The sequence below is a fragment of the Papaver somniferum genome, chromosome 6 (genome assembly GCF_003573695.1).
Source record: "Papaver somniferum cultivar HN1 chromosome 6, ASM357369v1, whole genome shotgun sequence".
Taxonomy (NCBI): domain Eukaryota; kingdom Viridiplantae; phylum Streptophyta; class Magnoliopsida; order Ranunculales; family Papaveraceae; genus Papaver; species Papaver somniferum.
This window is the reverse complement of record NC_039363.1, coordinates 50,558,303-50,582,262: the sequence shown is the minus strand read 5'-3', so window position 1 is coordinate 50,582,262 and position 23,960 is coordinate 50,558,303. Positions and strand designations below refer to the sequence as shown.

At 37.7% G+C, this 23,960-nt stretch overlaps 1 protein-coding gene across 1 annotated transcript; it reads right to left on the bottom strand.

Annotated features, from left to right (window-relative positions):
- Positions 1 to 21,758: 21,758 nt before the first annotated feature.
- On the bottom strand, positions 21,759 to 23,606 carry LOC113290796 (UDP-glycosyltransferase 79B30-like). Its single transcript, XM_026540385.1, has 3 exons — positions 23,397 to 23,606; positions 22,797 to 23,268; positions 21,759 to 22,700 (listed from the first exon to the last, which is right to left on the bottom strand). The coding sequence occupies exons 2-3, from the start codon at positions 23,259 to 23,261 to the stop codon at positions 21,759 to 21,761; spliced, it is 1,407 nt and encodes a 468-aa protein (XP_026396170.1). The 5' UTR covers positions 23,262 to 23,268; positions 23,397 to 23,606.
- Between the last annotated feature and the right edge of the window lie 354 nt (positions 23,607 to 23,960).

Sequence of the window (23,960 nt, the reverse complement as noted above, 5' to 3'; positions counted from 1 at the left end):
CCCAATTTAGAACAAGGTTCCTTTTCTTACATCTGGACACAAGGGTAAGATGTCTTAAACATTTATCAAACGAAGAACCGAACACGGAGAAATCATCCATGAAGATCTCGAGAAAACTATCTATCATGTCAGAAAAAATGCTCATCATGCATCGCTGAAAAGTAGCAGGTGCATTACACAACCCAAAGGGCATGCGTCTATAAGCAAATGTCCCAAAGGGACACGTGAACGTAGTTTTTTCCTGATCTTCTGGTGCAATGTGAATTTGGTTATAACCGGAAAAGCCATCTAGAAAACAGTAGTGACTGTGTCCAGACACACGTTCTAGCATTTGGTCTATGAAAGGGAGCGGGAAGTGATCCTTCCTAGTTACTGTGTTCAACTTTCTGTAGTCGATACATACTCGCCATCCTGTGGTTGTACGTGAAGGGACTAACTCATTCTTGTCGTTCTGAACTACAGTAATGCCTGACTTCTTAGGCACAACTTGAATGGGACTAACCCATTTACTATCTGGTATTGGGTATATGATACCCGCATCAAGTAGTTTCAGGATTTCTCCTTTGACTACATCTCTCATGTTAGGATTAAGTCTCCTTTGCATTTCCCTAGATGGTTTGGCATTCTCTTCGAGATTAATGTGGTGCATGCAAATGGTGGGGCTTATTCCTTTGAGGTCTGAGATGGTCCATCCTAAGGCCTCTTTGTGTTCCTTAAGTACTTCTAAAAGCTTACTTTCCTGTTCCGTGTCTAAACATGATGAAATAATGACAGGTAAAGTATCAGAAGAACCTAGGAATGCGTACTTCAACGTACTAGGCAATGTTTTCAATTCAAGCTTGGGTGGCTCAACAATGGATGGAAAGCTTGGAATCAGAGAGTAAGGGTGGTTCCACTTCATATCTTCTTTCAGTGACGTCCATTTGAGGTACAGATTCGAGCAGAGATAGGACGTCACTACAGTATGCATCATCATAGGAATCTGAGTTAAAGTTCTCCATACATGCTTGAAAGGGGTCGACGGATAGAATGTTAGTCAACGAATCTTGTATTAATCCTTCAATCATATTAACTTCATGCACATCATCATCAAGATTCACAGGTTGTTGACTAATATCGAACACATTCAATTCTACCGTCATGTTGCCAAAAGACAGTTTCAACACTCCATTACGACAATTAATGATGCGTTGGACGTAGCCAAGAAAGGACGTCCTAAGATGACAGGAATGTGACAGTCTGGGTTTTGTACAGGTTGAGTGTCTAAGACAATGAAGTCTACGGGAAAATAGAATTTGTCAACCTTGATCAAAACGTCTTCGACCACTCCACGAGGAATCTTGACAGATCGGTCTGCCAGTTGTAGAGTGATAGATGTTGGCTTCAACTCCCCAAGACCTAACTGCTCATAAACAGAATATGGCAGAAGGTTAACACTTGCACCTAGGTCTAATAATGCTTTATCGACCGTGTGTTCTCCTATAGTGCAAGAAATTGTTGGACATCCTGGATCCCTAAACTTGGGTGGAGTTTTGTTCAGAATGATGGAACTCACCTGTTCAGCTAAGAAAGCACGTTTGTGCACATTAAGCTTGCGCTTTTGAGTACACAAGTCTTTGAGGAATTTAGCATATGCAGGGATTTGCTATTGCTTCAAGAAAAGGAATGTTGATGTTGACTCTCTTGAACAGATCTAACATCTCATTATAATGGGTACTTTTCTGTTGATAGATCAATCTTTGAGGAAATGGGGCAACAGGAGAATGAGTTGGCAAAGGGACATTCACAGCAGTAGAATTGTCAGGCTTTCCAACTTGCTCAGATTCTTTGGTTTTCTGGGGTTGTGGAGACAGCGTGGAATTTGTATCAGATTCATTAGGTTCGCCCACGTTGTTCTCGATGACTTTACCACTTCGGAGGGTGGTAATGGCATGGACTTGATCGGGTGAGGTTTCATTGCAGGATGTTGTGCCTGTTTGAAATATCCTCTTTGGATTTTGTTGGGGTTGGCTAGGAAGTGTACCCTTTTCTCTCTCGCTCATGGAATCGCAGAGTTGACCCATCTTTTGATCAAGATTTTTCTGACCTTGTACCAGACTCTGGACAATCTCCTCTATGTTGGATAATCTCTTGTCGGTATTGTGTTGGGATATGATTGTTGTGGAGGGTTTGATTGTTGTTTAGGGTTCCTAGGGTATTGATAACCTTGATTGTTCTGAGATCCCTGATTGTTTTGATAGCTTTGGTTGGGTTGAGATGGTCCTCCCTGAGTGGGTCCTTTGGACCATGAAAAGTTAGGGTGGTTTCTCCATCCTGGATTGTAGGTCTGTGAATAGGGGTTATGCTCTTGTTTTTGAAACATGGCATGTGCCTGTTCAAGCCTAGATTCCTGGACTGCAAGCAAATCAGGGCAATTTTGGAATTGATGGTTGGGATCGTTACAAGCGGCACATACAGACGAAGCGACATGTTCTCGGAGAGTAGTGGTGGAAGGTTTTGAATTTTTATGTAGTTCTAACTCTTCTAATCTCCTAACTATTGATGCCATGTTTGCTTTTCCCTCGAAATCTGCTTCAATCCTAAAAGCCTTAGCTTCTGATGTAGTCTTTCTGGGTTCACAGATGGATTCTCACTGTTGCGTCTTTTCAGCTACTTCAATCAAGAAGTCCCAAGACGCATCAGCAGTTTTGTCTACGAATAGACCATTACACATTGACTCAACCGTTGTTCGGGTGGACACATCTAGACCTTCATACAAAATTTGCACAAGTCTCCATTTTTCAAAACCATGATGGGGACATTGGAGCAATAATTCATTGAATCTCTCCAGGTATCTAGCTAAGGTCTCACCCTCTAATTGTACAAAGCTATTTAGACTTTGACGAATTGTCGCAGTCTTGTGATTTGGGAAAAACTTTTTGAAAAACTCCTTTATGAGGTCATCCCATGTCATGATGGATTGAGGCTGTAAAGCATAAAGCCAAGCCTTTGCCTTATCTTTCAGGGAGAAAGGAAAGATCCTTAACTTTAGGGTTTCGTCGGACATTTGAGTGAAACGCAGAGTTCCACAAATTTCCTCGAATTCTCTCACGTGGTGGTACGGGTTTTCATTCTCAACACCTCTAAAAATAGGAAGCATCTGTATTGTGCTTGATTTCAGCTCATAATGGCCATTAGCCTCGGGTAGCACAATACAAGAAGGTTGACTGGCTCTAGTTGGGTACATATAATCCTTGAGGGTACGGGGTTCTCCCATTGTTTCGGTTTGATCTGGGCTGTCTACCTCAGAACTCAGAATTTCGATAGGTTCTTCTTGATTAATTCTAACAAGTCTGTTTGTTTGGTCTCTATAGGTCACAATCATGTCCTTGTAGGTACCTCAACTAACATGTTCGTCAGACAGAGCAATCGGAAACAATTTGGCCCACAAGGGTTACTAAGATTTGATTTTGAATGGGTGTTGGACTAACAAGGGATTTTGGTTTTTTGGTTTAAAGTTGGGCTTTGGAAAATTTTTTGAACTAAACCTAGCATAAATTAGCACAACCCATAAAAGAAAATAAAAACAATAATAATAATTAAGACAAGCCCATAAAAGAAAATGAAAAAGAAAAAGAAAAAAATAAAAGAAAAATAAAGACAAAAAATAATTACAATCCCAAATAAAAAAAAGAAAAAGAAAATAAAGGAAAATAAAAATTATTACAATCCCAAATAAATAATTAAATTAATTATTACAAGCCCGGATTTGAATTTAAATGAGGCCCAAGTGGGTTAACTCATGGGTTAGGCTTACTTGATTTTTGGAGGGAAGCCCCAAAATAGGCTTTTGGTCCCCTTTTAGTTGCACAACCCAGTTGAGCTTTAGGATCGTCCTAAGCAGCTCACGCTCAAGCCCAGCAACAACAGGTGGAACAGAGCCCAGCAGCAGCAACAGCAACGAAGCCCACCTCAGTTGGAGTTGGTGAAGCCCAGTTCAGAGAAGTACAAGCCCACCAGTAGAAGGCAGAGCCCAGCAGCTTCAGTTGGCAGCCCAGTTGCTTTGGCTTGGCAGCATCAGGCTTGGTTCACCAGCTCCAGCAACAGCAGCAGCAGCAGCAACTCAGTACAGCAACAGCAACAACAAAAATACAGCACAGCTCCAGCAACAGAAGCTGCACCAGGGTCAGGCAGCTTCTCCTAGCACCAGCTCCAACAGCACCTGCAAGTGAACAAGATTGCAATGATCTCAGACAACTTCAAGCACAGCAAGGCCACAACAGCTTCAAGCACAACAAGGCCACAGAACATCAATGAAAACTTCAAAAATATGGCAGCCAGCTCCCCGGCAGCGGCGCCAAAAACTTGGTGTGGAAATGGGGTTGCACACAAAACTTGCAAGTATACAAGGTCAAGTTTTATAGTATAGGGATGAGTAGGGGTTAGTCCACAGGGAGTAGGAGCATACAAGAAGTTTTCCTAAGCTAGCAATGGAGACAAGGCACTATGGCAGTGAGCAGTGATGGATGAAGGCAGATGCAAAGAACTAAAACAGTTAACAAAGCAAAGCAGTTAACACACAATGGCAGCACATCAAAGATTAAATGGCAGAGGATATAAAGTAACAATAGCAGGGAACCAAGGCTGTAAGCCAAGGGCAGGGGGAGTTTGTGCACTGATTTCAGTGCACAACAACTTCAAAATGCAAGAAAAACAGTGAAGGTAAATTTAGCAGGGAACCAAAACAGAACTGAAATTGTAAGTGACTGAAATGGGATTGTGGCTAAGCTAAGGATTAGTATCCACCTTGTGTCCTAATCAAACAACATATTTCTAGGTTGAGTTGAAAATCCTATGCATACATCTAGAATGGGAGGAAAACTAATTTGCTCCCTAGTTTGCCCCTAGCATTGACTATCTTTTGACAGAACAATCAATCACAGGCACTATGAGCATTAATATCCTCCCAATGCTCAAGCAAAACAGGGCAAGGAGTTAACTATCCTAGCAACTTGTCATTTGACAGTGCATAAGGCTTCAACTGAGCCTCAGCCTAATGCAGTTTAGCTCATGCTAAACATGTGTATAACAACAGCATTCATCAAATAAGCTAAATTAAAATACAACATGAACACAGGTTGCACACAATCAACTGTAGCTAAAATGGAATTTGGAAAATGAAAATTGATTGCAAATATTGTTCACTGGCTAGCCCAGAGATGACTCAAAGTTGTTACAGTTCTTCAATTTATACCCAAAAGAAAAATTAGGGTTACACAAAAAGTAGCAGTAGACAATTTTTTTTTGGGTTACTCAACTTACCCATGCCCTGAATTTGTCTCCTCTGTCGAACCCATGTCTTTTCTGCTATTGTCTGCTCGATCAACTCCTCAATTTGGGTCTCCTCTTCAACTGTGATGAAACCCTAGTTTCATCTCTCTCTTGATTGTAGCACCTAGGGTGTGTGGGTGCTAAGAACGAGAAAGAGAGGCAACTAGGGAATGGGCTTATGGGGTTTTTGGTGATGGACAGGGTATGTAGATGGTGGCGCAGAGGGTGATGGGTGAAGAGATGGAGTTGCAGAGCTCTGCAATGGTCGGGGAGAACGATAGTTTTGGGGAAAGGAAGTGTTTGGCTGAAGGTGAAGATATTTGATGTTTAGGTGTTGGTCAGGTGCAGCGGGGTTTGATGATCTGCGACAAGGAGCGATGGATGGGAAGATGGTAGGTGGATCCAACGGCGATACGGAGGTAAGCGTGGAGCGACCGTCGGATGAAGGGATGTAGCAAAACGGACGACCCAAGATGGAGATGGGCGTTGCGATGTAAAGCGGAGGCTTCGGAGTTTGATGTGCGATGATGGAGCGACCGTAGGATGCTGAAATGCTTCGATCTGACGGCTGAAAATGGAGGCGGTTTTGGTTATAGAAAATGGGTTTGGGTTAGGGTTTTGGGCCTTGGGTATGCCAAGCCCACTTCTTTAAGAACAATTCTTCCTCTTCAAGCCCACTTCTCGTTGATCCGGCTCTTGCAAACATCATTCTTCCCTTCCTCCTAGCGAGAGTCTTTGCCGTTTCTTTGCTCTTTTCGCTCCGTGAGATAACCAGACTTTATTTAGTACCTAAAAATGCAAAATTAATTAATAAAAGTATTTATTCTTGAAAACAACGAGAACACAGAATATGGGATAAAATGTAGAATTAATGCACAAAAGATGAGTTAAATGCCAAGAAAAATATATAGAAATATGCACTTTTTAGCACTCATCACATTTGTCATCTCTGCACCTTGTACTAATCACCAGAATGCCCTCAACAAGTACTTGCAGGTTTGTAACATCTCAAATTTTATTTCAATGTTCACGAAACTTCCCCACATCCCATGAGATACTTGGCAGTTATGTACTTCGACGTTTTAAAGAATGAGATTTCTAACAAGTTTCAGATGACTTCCCGTGACTGTCCGCTGCTACAATGCAACAGAATAAAGAATGCTCAAGATTATTTATTATCTATTCCCATTAGTGGCCTTCAGCAGACCATTGGTCCAAGACAATTTAGCTCAATTCTTTCTTATAGGCTTGGTATACCTCTTTTCGATCATGACAGTCTTTGTTGGAGTTGCAACCGGGAAATTGATATTTTTGGTGATCATGCCTTACATTGAGCAAAAGATATTGGGTTTAAGTTTCGTTATGATTTGTTTAGAGATGTTTTTGCAGACATTTGCTATAAAGCCATAGTTGCAACTAGAAAAGAGGTTCAATTGGGCTTTCTTTCTAACAACGATACTTCACTGCAGCCCGCAGACATCCTGGTCTACAACTGGGAGAATGGTCCGCATACGTATTTCGATGTCACGGATGTATCGCCTTTCGCAGGTGGTGGTGCCTTTGGACTCGGGATGCGCTATATCCAATGTTATCCTTCGGAAACGTAATAAGTATCTTGACAATTGTACTTCCCATGGATATGGTTTTGGTATTTTGGGTTTTACTACTCTTGGAGAACTTGGCGAAGACACGGTCGCCTTCTTGAAGAGATTGAAAAATTGTTTGGCTAGTCATGATGCTAACACTAGATTACCTTTCTTTTCCATAGAGTTAGTGTAGCTATTAAAAAAGGTGTTGGAGCCCAGCTTTTCGCTAGGCTTCCCACCAACATTCTGTAAGCGCTTTTTCTATTTATAATACAACTCTTTATTGTTAATTTACAAAAAAAAAGTGTCAAGTGTATGTATAACATTTTCAAGAAATTCAGCTGTGGAAGTTCTACCTCTCGAGATAAATTAAATATTATTTTATGGGAGTACAAGTATTAATGTACGAAACGAGTTTAAGGAATTGATTTGTGGAATTATTATAACTTAGGTTCAATATTGGTGTCCGTTGGAACAAGAGTATGTTCTAAACGTATATTTTATATAGTCAGAGAACACCTAGAGAGGAATTGTAACCAGCACCAGTGATATTCTGAGGAAAAAAATTGCTTTATACTAGTGGCCAATTCATCTAAGAGTTGTCCAATAAGTGTATATCCAATAAAAAGGTGAGTACAGTATATTAGAGCACTTCTCGGTCGAAATCGAAGTTTTGCTATCTCAAGCTTGTTGTCAATGTTAGATGCATAAAACTATATCTTTATTTCTAGTCCACTTAACTCAAGTATCAAACTAGGATTAGATAATAGTAGTTCAGCATCAGACATCACTGAACAACCCTAAAAGATTAAAGACTGAAGATCAAACGAAGATATTGGAAAACTTCATCACCAAAGAGGTATGTGAAGACTGAACCATTCTATTTATATGATACTACACCGTATGACTTCTAGTAGATATTCCAAAGAAGAAGTTTACAGTCAAGCTTTTCTTATTAAACATTAAATATGATTTAAGAAATGGATGTTCATAGGTCCTTAAAAATCTTAGTTTAAAACAATTTATTGTTTAAGAACTATGTTTATGGATCATTTGGAAATTTCCCAAGCGATGAGAATGTTTCGAGCATCAAAAAAAGAGTTTTCAGAGCTACTGAAATCTAGACTCATGGTAAGTACCCATATCCAGTTTGTGTACCATAGATATTTGAGTTTCTGGAATATAGGTGGGTACCCATACCCAGTATGCGTGCCATGGTATTGTGAATGGAAGGAGGTATGCATACCCAGTGCGCGTACTTCAAGAGTCTGAGTTTGTGAATTTATTTTAGGTATACTCACGAACTGGTTCGTAGGTACGCGTACCGTTGAACACATATCCAGTGCGAATTAGCTGATGCTCATAAAGTATTTCATAAATACGTTTGGCATTGCTACAACTCTCGTGGACACCTCTAATACATCTTTGATCACTAAAACACCTTGTGTGCATCATGATTAAATTCTTAATTATTTAAATGAACACGATACTGCTTATTAGTACTCAAGGCATATTTTCCATGAAATATCATTATACACGCATATTTGCCATGGAAAATCATTATACATGGTTCTGGTACCCGGATCATGATGTACATTCTTCGATGTAATTTAAAGAAAAATTTATCAAATGTTTACTTGAAATCCTAGCAATAGTTTCATCTAAACAAATAAAATGTTTGCTTGAATCTCAAGTTATCTTAGCTTGAATTTAAAAAAACCCTAGTCTTGAAAGTCTATAAATAGAGAGACTGAAACAACCAGGAAATTCAACCCCTGACACTTATGTGTCCTAGTTGGTTGTAAGAGTTATCCTATATATACCTAGGTTTCCTCTGAGAAACATAATTAGGTTTATGACTTAAAACTTCACTTAGGGATTCGTGAAGCCAGGTCTGACTATCTTTACCTTAATATTTCGTGTATTATGATCCTGTTCATTATGTTATCGAGGTTTTAGTAATCTCTTTCAGGAGCGAGATAGAAATCATAATTCTCTTCGTCTCAGAATTTGTGATTCCTCAAGATAGATATTTAAAGCTCTTCTTTATTGATCGGTTTAAGATTGTTCTTGAGAGTTGGTTTATAATCCAGATTTGTAGGGTATGCAAGATTTTACTATTACAAACAGATTTCCAAGACTTGATCTATTGATCTAAAGGAAAATCAAATAGGCTTATGTGTTAGAGGCAGATTGGTATCAAAAGTCTTCACTTAGGCTGAAGAAACTTTTAGGATATAAAGGACGTCAAACTAAGGGAATAAATTGTGTAGAACCTTGCGAGTTTCAAGAGTGGTAAGGAGTACGACTGGAGCTAAATTACTTGGAGGGTGAATTCAGTTTTAACTATATTCCAGTCCGGAGTCTGATATAGTAGGCTAGTGTTTGTAGCGGCTTAATACAGTTCAGTAGTTCAAATCTGGATGAGTTCCCTAGATTTTTCTGCAGTTGCAGTTTTCCTCGTCAACAAAACTTCTGGCTATCTTATGTTTTTCCTTTTCCACACTATATTATTTTATCGTTATAATTGGAATAACACAAGTGGTACGTAATCAATTCTAGTAGATAAGTTCATGTTAATTGTGATCAATTACGAGGCTCACTCTTATAGAATTTATATCTTGAAAGATAGATAACAAGTTTCATACTTGGCAGAATTCAGATTCAATTATTTGGATACGACTCGATTGATCTTGGATATCGATTTTTGAGATCGTCTGAATACTCTTCTATACAATCAGGTTCATGGACTTTGTTGTCTTGACTTTCTGACTGTGAAGAGAAAGAGTTCTATGTACATATTATTCAAGGATCATTAAGTTGGTCTACTTGCTATTGTATCAGGTTTGTCCATACAAGTTGTCGAACGAAAAAGTTGGTGGTGTACTTTGTACCCTCTGTTTTTCACGGTATAAGTACTCCATATATATAATATTGAGAGTTCAATTGAGTGAAGCCCTTGCACATACATATTCATAGATATGTCTCTGATACATGCTCAGAGGAAAGTTTACAAGTTCGCCATTGTCAAAAACTACTATCAACACTGATATTGGATAAAGTTAATACACTTTTATGTGTAACAAATAAGTTTAATAAAATTTCTCATCATATTTGCTGATCATAATGATAATGTAAAAAAAAATTAAAGTTTGAGTTGAAGATAATGGTTGATTTTGCCCCTTTAGCTGATCCTCTTTTAGGAACTAGATAAATCCACACTCATACACTGAATGTTGAAAATTGAAATTCTATTAATTTTGCGGCAAAAATATACGTCGCATATTATCATACTTCAAACTAATAAGTTCTTCTTTTAAAAAAATAACCAAACGGGAATGTTGAAAATAAATAAAAAATCAGAATTCTAAATCAGTGTAGAAAAGTGTGCAAATCCTAATGTTCACATGCCTTTTTTTACTCTGTATTGGGTTGGATCCCGCATGTACTAACCGATACGGCATTGATAAACCTTTATTGGTCGTTTTTCAACGGATATTGAGAATGTGGATAAACTAAGAATCTTGGGACAATGCCAATTGATAGAGGTACATATCGACGGATACCATAAACCATATATATAATGCTAAAATGGTATGGTATAACCTAAATTTAGCATACCATTATAGTATATAGGGGACAAATTACAATGTGAGACAATGTCGTATATAATTTGCAGAGTTTATACCTCATCTTCATGAGTTTGGGAGGTGTTTCAAACTTTTCCTCGAGTCAGGCGATGTTACACTGTTTATCCATAAGATAAATTTCATCTCTGCATGTTAATCATTTCGATTAGCTTGCAATTCCAAACACCGTGCGGGTTTTAAACTTCGTTCACCTATATATACTAGAGCATCGCTCGGTCAAACTCACAATTTTTGGTATGTCAATCTTGTCGTCAAATTTAGTTGATCAAAACTGCATCTTTATTTAGCCCGTTAGGCTCAGTTTATGAATTGGATTATAGCACGATAGTTGATTATCCGAATTCACCTGTTGACCTTGAGGATTGAGCGCTGAAGAAAAGTGAAAATAACTATTGAAACTTGATCGACTGACTATCCTATTTTACTTATATTATCTACCATTTTATTTATTGAGATATGTCATACGACTTTAATAATCTCGAGTACAAACTCTTATTTGGTAAAAATCGAATCTTAAATTCAAGCAATATCGAACTTATCGCATAATAAATTGAGAGCAATCACAATTTTCATATTAAGTTCATAAGGATTCGTCAAGTTAGTTTTTTGGTTCACGAAATGATTTGTTCAATATGCGAACTTGGAACTTATAAATAATAAGACTTGATGAATATTCCCTAAGTAACTCGCGTACACAACTGATTTAGTCAATTCGCGAACTGGTTGAGTTTGAGATGTTACCGGATATTTTTTAATTCTCTAGAACATGAACTGATTTGGTCAATTCGCGAACTGATTGATTTTCATTGGTTTTCGATACTTTTTGTAACTTGAGTATACAGACTGATTTGGATAGTTTGTGAATTTATCAATACAAAAGGCATATGAACTTCGAGATGAAAAAATGTTCACAAACTTTTTTGGATAGTTCACGAATATTTTTGGTCTTGAGTGTTATGAACTCCAACTTTATACTTTAAGTTTCATGAACAACTTAGTCGTTATTCTTAGGTTAATTACTTTGTACAACATTTATTTCGACTAATATGCGGTTGAACATTCTTATTTATAATTCAAGGAAAACTTCTCACATGCTTACATGATGATTTTATATGGAGAAGGTAAGCTTGCTTGGTACCACAGTAATTCGTGAACATGGAAACAAGTTTACGAACTCAGCTTTGTTTGTAAGCTATATAACTTTGTTCATCATTATAAATAGAGGACTCTCTGTGAATATCAATCCTGGGAATTTTATTTCCCAGTTGCGGCTAGATTCGACCTATAAAGACTTAGGTTTCCTCGTGAAATTATATTAGGTTTCGACTTTTAAAGTACTCATTAAGAGATCTGTGAATTCCGGTCAGGTTAACTTTTACCTTATAGTTCTTGATATCCGGATCTTGTTCTTATTGATTATTATACTTCACGAACTATAGATCAGGAAAAAGATAGGTGCAATTTATAAAGTACTATTTGACTCATATTTTGTGACTCTAAAAGATAGATATCTAAAGTCTTCTTTGATTTAGAGGTGGTAGTAATGTACGCTTCTCTTTTATAAGAGTGTAAGTGTTTCATATCCTTGAGGTATCTAGAATTTGTTCAATCGCAAATATATCCAGGCCTTAACTGAAACATATCTTGTAATACCATGATTCGAGAGGTAGGGTTTGCCGGATTGAATGTAGGTAGTGGTTTATACTTTCACAACACTGAGACCCTTTTAGCACAATTGGCTCCTGAATTGGCAAAAATCTCTCCAGTTAAGCGTGTTCGGGAGAATTTTTTTTGGGATGGATGACCTCCTTGGAAGCTGTTGTTGGATGAATATAAAGGTTCCCGTTGAAAACCCCACAAAGGTGGATGACCGCGATGGCTAAGTGGGGATGGTATCGATAAAGGTCGGGTCATCAGAGCAGACGAAGGTCACCTGTCGAGGATGGGAAGGTACGCTGGATGAGGTTGGGACAGATGCTTGTATTATTAGGAATAGGGAACGCCGTAAATCTAGTCTTGAATATATTATGGAACCGAGGACGGCTCCAGTTTAAGGTGGTGGTATTATAATATCGCGATTCAGAAGGTAGTTCGCCGAAATAAATATAGATAATAGTTTGTCTTTTCCTAACTCTAAGGCCTTTTCAGCAGAAATAGTACCAGAGTTGGAAAAAAGCTCTACAGTTAAGCTACTTTGGCAGAGCAATCCTCGGATGGATGACCTCCCGGGAAGTTGTTGTTGGATGACCGCAACATTTCCCGTCAAGAACTATCGTCGGATAACCGCAGTAGCTAAGTGGGAACAATATCGATGAAGGGTGGGGTCACTACATATCTAATGGGAATCACTAAGCAACATGTTAAAGGAAGATTAGTTAAAAGCCTTCACCTAGGTTGAAGCAACTCCCGGAGCTTTAAAGGACGTCATCTAGGGGAACCAAGTGTGTAGGGTCTTGCAAGATCCAAGAAATATAAGTAGCAGGACTGAATATAAATTGATTGAAGGGTCGATTCTGTCTCAATCGCATTTCAGACTGAAGACTAATAGTATGCTAGTGTATGTAACAACTTAATACAGTGCAATGTTCAAGACTGGACTAGGTCTCAAGGTTTTTCTGCACATTGCAGTTTTGCATGTGAATAGAACTTCTGGTGTCTCGTGCTATTTCTTTTCCACATTATATCGTTAATCTTTTTTAATGGAAACATTATAAGTAGTGCATTAAACAACCTACATAGTTTTTAAGCTTAAACTGTACATTATATACAACACTTGTTCTTGTGAATTCATGTCTTGGAAAACGGATTACAAGACTTGATCTTGTTGGAATTCTGTTCGTATACATACATACATACATACATACATACATACATACATACTAAATTGCTTCTTGGAAAGACAAAAATTGAGATCGTCAAAGTAAACATGTTTAAAATCAGGTATTAGATATTTAATGTTGATCTATACACCTATTGTAACAAGTTTTTCCATACAGATTTTCAAGCGGAACATTTGGTGGTGTATATAATCTCTCCTTTTTAGTATATATGTTATTGTATAGATATTTGTAACTTTTTATCATACATGTTGCCATCACCTACATGGTGTAAAATCTATACATATCGTGGATGTCAACTAAGTGAAGATTTTCCCAACTGTTTTTCTATAAGTAGATGCATCCTACATACATGAAAGTTTTTGACAAAATATTATCATGTTGGATTGTATAATATCATGTGCAAATGAGTTATAGTTGCTAGAGATTATAGGTTTCTTTTAAAAAAAATATTCTTGGCATGCTTTGACCCTGGGACCTATGTGCCGTTAAGGTCAATAGCGTATTTTCACTACAATAAAACTTCGATAAATTAATAGCTTTAGGATAGTTAAATTTTATGAATTTAACAAAGAATTAATTTATCGATAAATTAATAAGTTATTATATATTGAAATATTTCATAATAATATTAAAAAAATTAAAAATTAATAAGTATATGGATCATTTTCCACAAGTAGTTAAAGATAAAGACATTAAAGAATTTGGATTGATAATCAAGGAGCTAAGATATAGTAATAAAATAATGCTCACATTTTGGTAGACTATCTCTCAATAAATTTCGGCACACAAAGAGATTCTTAGGGGTGGCATATCAAATCCCAAAAAGAGGAACCAGAGAATGATGAACGCGGAATTGGGGGATATGGAAACTAATTGGGGGATATAGCTACATGACAAAATAGGGATCCTAATATCAAATCTGGGTCACCCCTTATGTAATTACTTTTTTAATTCCTAATCTAGCCCTCACTAATCAGGTTTAGTGGTTAATAATAATTAATAGAATCTTAAGTATTTGGGGGATAGATTAGTGTGTATTTTTATTTGAATTTGTGTGAGTGAGGTGAGAGTAGAAGGAGGGAAAGTTATTTTCGGGTGGACATTATTTTGTGAAAATGGAAGATGATTGTGAGGAGAGAATTGCAGCTACTGAATCTTTAGCACAACTACAACAACAATCATATCTTCAATCTTCGGTTAATGATAACAACTCACAATTGGAGTTATATGATGAACCAACACCTTTGGATCATGATTTTCATGAGCATGAAGTGTTTTTTGAAGAACCAACCCAAGAAAGTAAACGTGTTCAACATACAAGAAAACCCAACACACAGGTAATGCTGTTAAGAGGTCGAAAATTTGAATATTTTTTTTTTGAAACCTCCATTTTTTCTCTGAAAAAGCTTGGTGCCGACATACACGTAGTATGAATACTACGTCGGAACTCCCAAAACCGGCATGGTATTCATACTATTTGCATGCCGAAGCATGTTATCCCCCATTTTGAAACAATTTCCGGCATTGTCTTCAACCAAAAAAACCATGTCGGCACGCAGTTAAACTTTTACCTACCACCGAATATTCCCTGGAATATTCAAACTGGCATGGTTCTCTCCTAACTTTCCATGCCGGTACCACAAGAAAAACATCCAGGAGTTAATTGAATTCTGAACATAGGTACCGGCGTGGTATAAAAGTTATCGAGCACGCCGACACTAAATCCCGGCATGGTTTGAAAATTAAGTACCACATCGGAAATGGCTACCGCCTTGGGACCTTACATATTCAAGAATGTCGGTACCACTAAAAAAACATCCAGAAATTAGTCACTTTAGTAGTAGTTTTCCGGCTTGGTGTTAAATTTATCGAGCATGCCAGCGCCATGTTCCGGCTTCAATCCTTGTGGATCGTGCATGCCGGTATTATCATTTCCGGCATTAATATTCATGAAAATACAATTCCTGTAGTTTTTAAAATTAGGTCCTCTTTTTCAAGTTTATTTACGAAATGCCGGAACATTATTCTTGAAGGCTGGCACTTGTTTCCGGCTTTGGTTATTTTGGCGGAAGTGTCGTCGAGCATGCCAGAACTAGTATAGTAATTTAATTTTTTTGTGAACTAATTCAATTTTCTTTTCATTCATTCCTTAGATTGTTCCCTACATTGATCCAACAAATTCCAAACTGCTTGGTCCGGATACGTCCGAATAATATAAAATACCTCCGATATGTTACCAAACAATATTTTTCACCTAGTCTTTAAAACTTTATATGGGGATTGCTTGTAATGAACCTTATAATCTTCCATTGTTTTCCTCATGTAGGGAATAAAATCTCTAGAGGAAGCAACTGCTTAGGAAAAAGAGACGGCACTTAAACACATGTGTGTGTTGGTGAGGAATACTCAACGTTCAGATTATCGTTTTGAGATGGTTTGCGAGAGAAGTGGGAAATACAATAAGAAGGATAGACATAAGAGAAAGGGTTATTAGGTCCTCTTTTTCAAGTTTATTTACGAAATGCCGGAACATTATTCTTGAAGGCCGGCACTTGCTTCCTGCTTTGGTTATTTTGACGGAAGTGTCGTCGAACATGTCGGAACTAGTATTGTAATTTATTTATTTTGTGAAATAATTCAATTTTCTTTTCATTCATTCCTTAGATTTTTCCCTATATTGATCCAACAAATTCCAAACTGCTTGGTTTGGATACGTCCGAATACTATAAAATACCTCAAGTATGTTACCAAACAATACTTTTCACATAGTCTTTAAAACTTTATGTGGGGATTGCTTGTAATGAACTTTATAATCTTCCATTGTTTTCCTAATGTAGGGAATAAAATCTCTAGAGGAAGAAACTGCTTGGGCAAAACAGACGGCACTTAAACACATGTGTGTGTTGGTGAGGAATACCCAACGTTCAGATTATCGTTTTGAGATGGTTTGAGAGATAAGTGGGAAATACAATAAGAAGGATAGCCATAAGAGAAAGGGTTATGTATATCCAAAGAAGATTAATAGGGTATACAAGACTCGTACGAGGAAGGTTGCTTTCCCCTTTAAGCTTGAACTAGCAGAATCAAGAGAAAACCACAAGGGCCAATGCAAGCCTATCGATGGGTGTGATGGGTGTTATATGAAGAGAAAGGAATATGTTGAAAGATAAGAAAAACCAATGAAGCTGGTCCTTGACACCCCCCTTCCGGGCGATGTCTTCGAAGAGATTTGCGAAAGGCTCAAAGGTTCCGCAATTGTTGAAAAGGGATGGCTTACTAAATAGGAGATCATCTTAAACCAAAAGTGCTCCATTACCATGTTTTAGTATGTTTTGATTTAAAGTTTGAAATCTAATGTAATAGATTATCTAGCAATGAAATAAATAGAGCATTCGTAACCTATTTATAAACAATACCGGCATAGTATATTTATCAAAATCCAATGCCGGAATTATGCAAGAGTAAGAAAATCAGAATTCCGGCGTAGATTCTATAATTTTTTAAATACCGGAACTACCCATAATCTACACGGAAACTTGGTCATTTTCATCCATTGTTCCCCGCAGGGTTTTGGAGTAAATTGTTCCGTGCCGGTACAAATGGCGACATAGAATTTAAATTGATTTTTATGACGGAACCTACACCGGTGCTGTGGAATTTAAACAATTGAATGCCGGCGCTTCTCGTGTAAAGAAAACTTACGGAGACAACCTTTTACTAGAAATCTAAACATGTTCAACATAAACCAAACAACTGAATCGTGCTTAAATGTTCTTCATCAAAGTATCATAAACCAAAAGTAAACCAAACAAATAAAGAGTTCAACCAAAAACATAACTATAGAGTTCAACAATGTTAGAAATTGTTCAAAACATAACAACCACCATCCAAATAACGAAACACAACTATAGAGTTCATCACTTGGTCTTTTGCTTCTTGGAAACGGGCACCTTCCTTCTTTCTACAAACAAGGTTCTTTCACTTGGGTCTTCAATTTTATCAAGCTTTTCCACGACTTCCTTCATTTATTCAAGGGATAGCACCTCTCCTTCCTCGTACTTGCAACCTAACATCTTCTTCAACTTGCCAAGCCGACGCTGCTAGTTTCATATATACAACACATAATTAGTATATATATGCTAATATAAAATTATGTGTACATTAAACGTTTAAGCAATTAACAATACTTACTAGCAATCCAACGGTCTTATTAAGTTGGGTCATCGTAGGTGGTGCCTCTATAGGGGTTGGAACGGGAGGGTTTTTCTGGGGTGGAACTTCGAAGTCTTCCGGGCGCACGACAAAAAGATGTGACCATTCCAAGTAATTACCAATATAGGCGGGATCGGCTTCATCACCGTTGATCGCAATCTCCCAATTACTAGTATCTACCAAACGACGCGGTTTTCTATCCCTCCAATGTGTTGGTTCTGGAATTGGATCATACTCTACCCTCAACCTTGTGGAACTTTTCATGGACACAGAAAGGTCAAGATGATACCTTTGGATGTCATGAAGGAGGGTAATTGCTTGTATCCAAGTTACCGCATCACACTTCGAGGATCAGCCATAACGTATCCCTTTGGGTGGAACAAAGGCCCATTGTAAAATGCAACGTTATAAAACCTCAAATATTGGCGGTTTTCTTTAGCCTCCTTGTAAGGGTCGAACACAACATCTTTGGTAGTCATCGCGTCCAGAGCCAATCACATTTTTATCAGTCGATGATCGTTACCGGGCTTCGGATGGCTGTTGAACTCGTATCTCTTGGATCTAGGCTCCTCGGGATCATCAACGGGATTAAACTTCAAGAAGGGGTTGTCCTTGAAAAATGTTGGGAAATGTTCATAAGCCCACACCTATAAAAATGTGAAATGATACATATAAAAATCATAAAATTTTGTTTCTAAGTTCATGAAAAGGGTACATGTGAACAATATAAATAAGAACATAAGTTTAAAAACAAAATTACCTGGAGTAGAGTGAAATTCCCGACAAATTGGTTTGTAACCGCCTTAGAGGCCCTTCTCATCTTCGTCATCAAATGTACCATTACCACGGTGCCCCAAGAATAGCTAAAGACATCTTCCAACGGATCCAAGTATTGAAGGTAGTTTGCACTAACCCTGTTGCTAGTAGTGTCAGGGAATACCCTAGTGCCCAAGATGAATAACATGTACGCAACAACTGTATAACGAATCTGTGCGGGGTCCCATCCATTCTTCAAACTTCTTTCCTTTGAGTTTTGAAACTTCTCCTTAAGCAGGGTCAGCTTGATGGTCTTTGTCCTACTAATCTTAGATACATAGAAGCTTTCCACAGAAGTTTTGTAGTCCCAACCAAGCAACTTTTTAGTAAGCTCGTGCAACTTCATCCATTCTATCTCAAAAGAATGACTATCTCCTTCTGCAATTGATTTGACAGTAACACTCAAGCCTAGAATGTTCTGAGCATCATCAGGGATCAAGGTCATCTCGCCAAATGGGAAGTGCATGGTATCTGATTCACCATGATACCTTTCGACGAATCAATTGATTGTCACAATATCTGGCTTCACATAATTTTCAACGAAAGGATATAGACCAGAATCCTTGACTATTGCTTGAACCTCTTCATGCTCCTTAGACAAATCCCAATGAGCCGCGGCTTGGTTTCGGCAAACACGCACAACATTCGTATGATCCTACAATTAGGAGATAATACGATTAAGAGATTTTGTATAAATACAAAACAATACATATGCACGAGATATAAATTCTTACATAGGTTTGATATATAGTACGAGCCCACGAGTCCTTGTAGCCAAATAGATACCCCGGATCATGAAAAGTTGCGCCCCAAATTTTACCACGATCAAGGTCGGATATCATGTCATCAACATGAGGAAGGTGCGAACCTTTAACTTTTACTTTTCCTTTGCCTTTCCCCTTGCCTTGTGTGGGTTGTTGACTTGGACCACCTTCTTCCACTACTCCTTGGATTTGGTTTGCTAGTTGAGTTGGATCAATCTCATTATCTTCCTCCTCACTTTCCTCTTCATCTTGCTCATCTTCCTCCTCAACAGCTCCGATACATTCACGGATTACGATTTTACTACGATCACGACCACTCTCCCAAATTGCTCCTCTTGTATTAGCACCCAGACGCTTTTTGTTTTTCCCTCGAGGAGGCAGAGACTGAGGAGTATCAAGACCATCCTTCCTTCTTTTCTTAGTGACAACATTTTTAGATTTTCCTTTGTTAGCCTCCTTTGCTTTAGCTTCTTTTGATTTAGATCTATTTCAAAAGAAGCACGAAATAAATATAAGACAACTAACTTTTATTTCTAATACCGGCATAGATACACCACATTACGGCATAGAATCATCACTACTGGCATCCTGAAAAAGATATCGAACATGCCGGGAGCTAATACCGGCATTGTAAATTCAAATGATTACATGCCGGGAGTAACTACCGGCATTGACAAATAAATTATTAGGATGTCGGTACATTATAGGAAATTCCTGGATAATAAAACACCAGTACCGGAAGCTACGTAAAATAAAAATAAATGTCGGAACACAGTACCGGCATTGAAAAAAAAAGTCGAGGATGCCCGTAGTAGTTCTAAAGTTTCTGGATTCCAAAACTCAAGTACCGGCATGGAATCTAACCTAAAATGTACGCCGGTACAAATAACAAAATCATAGGGTTTTCTGTTTATTAAAAGCTTACTACCGGAGTACTCGTAAAAGTTCAAATCAACGCCGGTACTAGGTTCAGAAGTGGTGTTCATCCTAAATACAATGATGAAACTAAGTTCCGGTGCGGTCTTCAACCTAAATTAGATGCCGGAACTGACTACCGGTGTGGTCTTCATCCTAGATTGAATGCCGGTACTGGTTTCCGGTGTGGTATTCATACGAAATTGAGTGCCGGAACTACTGAAACTCAACTGTTTCAGTTAGGGTTTCGCGATTTTGACCTAAACCCATAGCTACAAATCGATTGAAACACTAATTAAACAGTTTTAAATGATTTACCTTCTCACGGAAGCCATATTTCTGAGTAGTTGATCGTCCGATAACTCTTGTTCTTCGTGTTCTTGCTCTTGAGCAATCAAAGCAAGCCTTTTCTCTAATTTCTGTTGAACAATCGATTTTGATTTCGATTGGGCATCTGATTTCTTTCGTGGAGGCATTCTTATGGGTTGGTTTTAATCGACGAAGAAATTTTTGAATTAACGATTAATCGACGATGAAGAAGATGAAGAATTTTTTTTTCGAAACCTAACCTAACTGAGAATGCCGGAACTGATAGTGTAGAAATGGGGGATATTTGATTTTATGTTTTAGTTGAAAGGGTATAACAGTCTTTCATAATGTTTTTTTAATTAATCTAAGGGTGTTTTAGTATTTTCGGCCCAAAAAACACCCCTTAGCAGACACCTTTGGTTGGGGGAAGTAATTCGTATCCCCAATTAGTCTCCATATCCCCCAATTGCGCGTTCAGAATGATACATTGTGGAGCTAGTTTTTTTTTTTCAAATAACTAATCTTATTAAAAGTAAAACTAAATGATCTACAGTATGAAAAAAAAAAAAAAAAAACATTGTAGAACTTTATAAGGGACTACAAAAAGCTAAAGATGAAGTCCAGTGTTGTATACAAGTGAACATGAAACATACAACTTTGGATTCCCGTTTTAATAGATACCATAATGTGATGCTATTATTCCCTTCGTTTCAAAATAATAGGTAGGTAATTTCATGTGCAAATTACACATAAAATTACCAGCCTATTATTCTGAAACGGAGGAAGTAGTTGAACCTTATTGAAAACTCAATAAATATTCCGCGCTCATCATAAACTCTACAAACCTTTATCTCTTTTGCCCCTCTTTATTTTTCAACATCTACGACAGCCATTGCAGCTGACTGACAGTTTTATCCTAGATGCAACAACCGCACGGTGGAGATATTAACATCATTCATTTTTTAGGTATATTTGTGCATAATTATGTTAAGGACCGTTTAATGATCAAGTGATTCTATCCTCCTTGTGTTATTAGATTTACAACTAATTCATTTCATTTTATTTTATTTTTGTGATTTTTGTTCATAATTATGTACAGTATTTAATTATTACAATTCTAACGGTAACAACTTAACGGAAAGAAGTGTTTTAGTTAGCGGTTTATTAGCTTACAAAAGACATATTCACGTAATATTAGTTCTTATAGTAGATGCTGTTATAGTCGGTGAAGTCATTGGATGATGATACGATAGACCAGGTGGTCAACATCAAATTTTTTACCAGTTCAAAGAAAATAACAAAAATACTAGTACGACAAATTCTAAAAAATTAATAAAAAATGCTGTAAAGTAAAAACTAATCGCGGAACGGATCTTCATCGACATCTCTAAGCTGCTCTATGAAATCAGTAATATAGTCATCCTCAAAGCCGTCTCTCACCAAAAGTTCCTTCATTTTTAATCTGTTTTCTCTAACTACCTTCCCAATCTCATTATCGTCATCCATTACCGTAAAAATTGCTTTACAAATGCTTTCCTTTGTAAACCATCCATTATCTTCTCTCTTTTCAACTTCAACCCCGACTTTCAGATCTTCAGCTAGTAGCCTAGCAATGATATATTGGTCACCTGCATTAGGAAGTAGAACCAATTGTGGGTTGTTCACTAAAGTTTCAGTAACTGAAGATAAACCACAATGACTAACAAAACATCCAACTGAAGGATGAGCTATAATCAGTTGTTGTTGAACCCATCCATTTTCAAGCATTCCTCTATCTTCTATTCTTTCTTTATAACCTCGAGGTAGTGCTTCATCCATTGTCAAAGCTCCTAAGGGTGTTTTCAACGCAAGAAAGAATGGCATATCTGTTAACTCGAAACCCAGAAGTAGTTCCTGAAATTGATCTTTTTCCATATGGCATTCACTCCCAAAAGAACAAAAAATAACAGAACGAGGCTCGAATTGGTTCAACCATTTGTCCCATTTTTTTTCCAATTTAAAACTTGGTGGCTTCGGCAAAAGCGGCCCCGACAGTAAAACTTGCTTCCCGTATCGGTCTCCAATGAAGTCGACGAAACGACCTTCCAGTTTTCTAGACGATCTAAAACTAAGTGCATCAGCATTCTTAAAACTTAAATTGAGACGCTCGTGAAATGAAATATTGCCGTAGTCTCGGTACGTGATGAAGTTCATAGCTTTTGCTTCATGCCGGTGGAGTCTGATAGATGATGGCGGGAAACCAGGGGGTTGTTGCATCCATTCATCTTCTGTGATTTGAGTATCTATTCCTTTTTCAATCTGTATATATTAACGCATATGAGTAGTTTCTAAAATAACACGAAAATGGAGTAATATTTATGGTTACAGCTGGTTCGAATTACGAATTATATGTACCTTATTGGTTACCGGAACTAAGAGATATGAGATGGCTGCCATACTTGTGGTACAATAATGAACGGATTTGACGCAAAACTTGCTTGCCATTCGAGGAAGCCAATGAGTGAAATCATAGAATATGTAATCAGGTTTAAGTCTAGAAAGAGCAGTTTTAACTTGAGGTTTGGTGGCATCCATGGCAGCCATTAGGAGATGATGTAACTCGACAGGGATTTCCGCAGTAGTTTCAGAACCAGGTGGGAGACCTTCGATAGCGGGTAAAATAAGTGGGATGAATTCGATTAGATTTGGGTGGAAGTTTAGAAGGTCCAACTTTGATTGTGTTTTATCTGGTAACAGGAAACTAATTCTGTGACCTCTTTCTGCAAGTTTGTTGGAGAGGCTGAGAAATGGACTCAGGTGGCCATATGCAAACCATGGATACATAGCGATATGCAAGCAGCTTGGTTGGTCATCGTCCATATTTGATCTAGTTAGAGAAAGAGATGAAGAATATCAATTTTATGAGGATATATCGAGCTTTATATGAATAACTAACAAGGGTGTTTAATTATGCAGTTAACAAACAGACAAAGCAAAGAGTAAAAGCTCTGTAACCTTCAAAATGAATATTTACACTCCTCAAGATCTATTCCCCCCGCAGTACTGGCGCTATGAGGATTCCCGGCTTTGATCTCCACCAAATAATGGTGTTACGTACTAACCAAAAATGAGAGAAAATGAGAGCTGAAGACCGATCTAGTAGAACAGAAATTTTCTTCAGTGATTATTTCTCAAGAGTATGAAAGACAAGGAAGAAGAGTTAGCTCTCAGTTACACATGGCATCCATCGGTGTGATTGCTATAATAACCACCACACTGAATGTAGGAGAGACTAAATAAAATAAAGTGGACCATTTCAAAATCATGAATTTTATTCACAAGCATTTTTTTCAACGGAAAGTGTCATTTTTTCCCAAGACAGGTCTGTAGAAGATTTTACATAAATAGGATAGTGCATCAGCAAAGAAGATCTCCTTGATGTATATTTTGGTCCTATACAGACTCATTTCATAGTAATTGCATGAGCTATCCTCTCTGGTTTTACTATGTTAGACTTGGGGTGAGCCTGAGCGGTGCTTTTTGACTGAATCCAACTCGATAGTGTTTTTTTTTTTTTTT

What these genes read in the sequence shown, in the direction of transcription:
- LOC113290796 (XM_026540385.1), bottom strand. Translation starts at nt 23,261, where the DNA reads ATGGACGATGACCAACCAAGCTGCTTGCATATCGCTATGTATCCATGG. An exon ending in TAGTTCCGGTAACCAATAAG is followed by an intron (nt 22,701 to 22,796) that starts GTACATATAATT and finishes TAATATATACAG; the next exon opens with ATTGAAAAAGGAATAGATAC.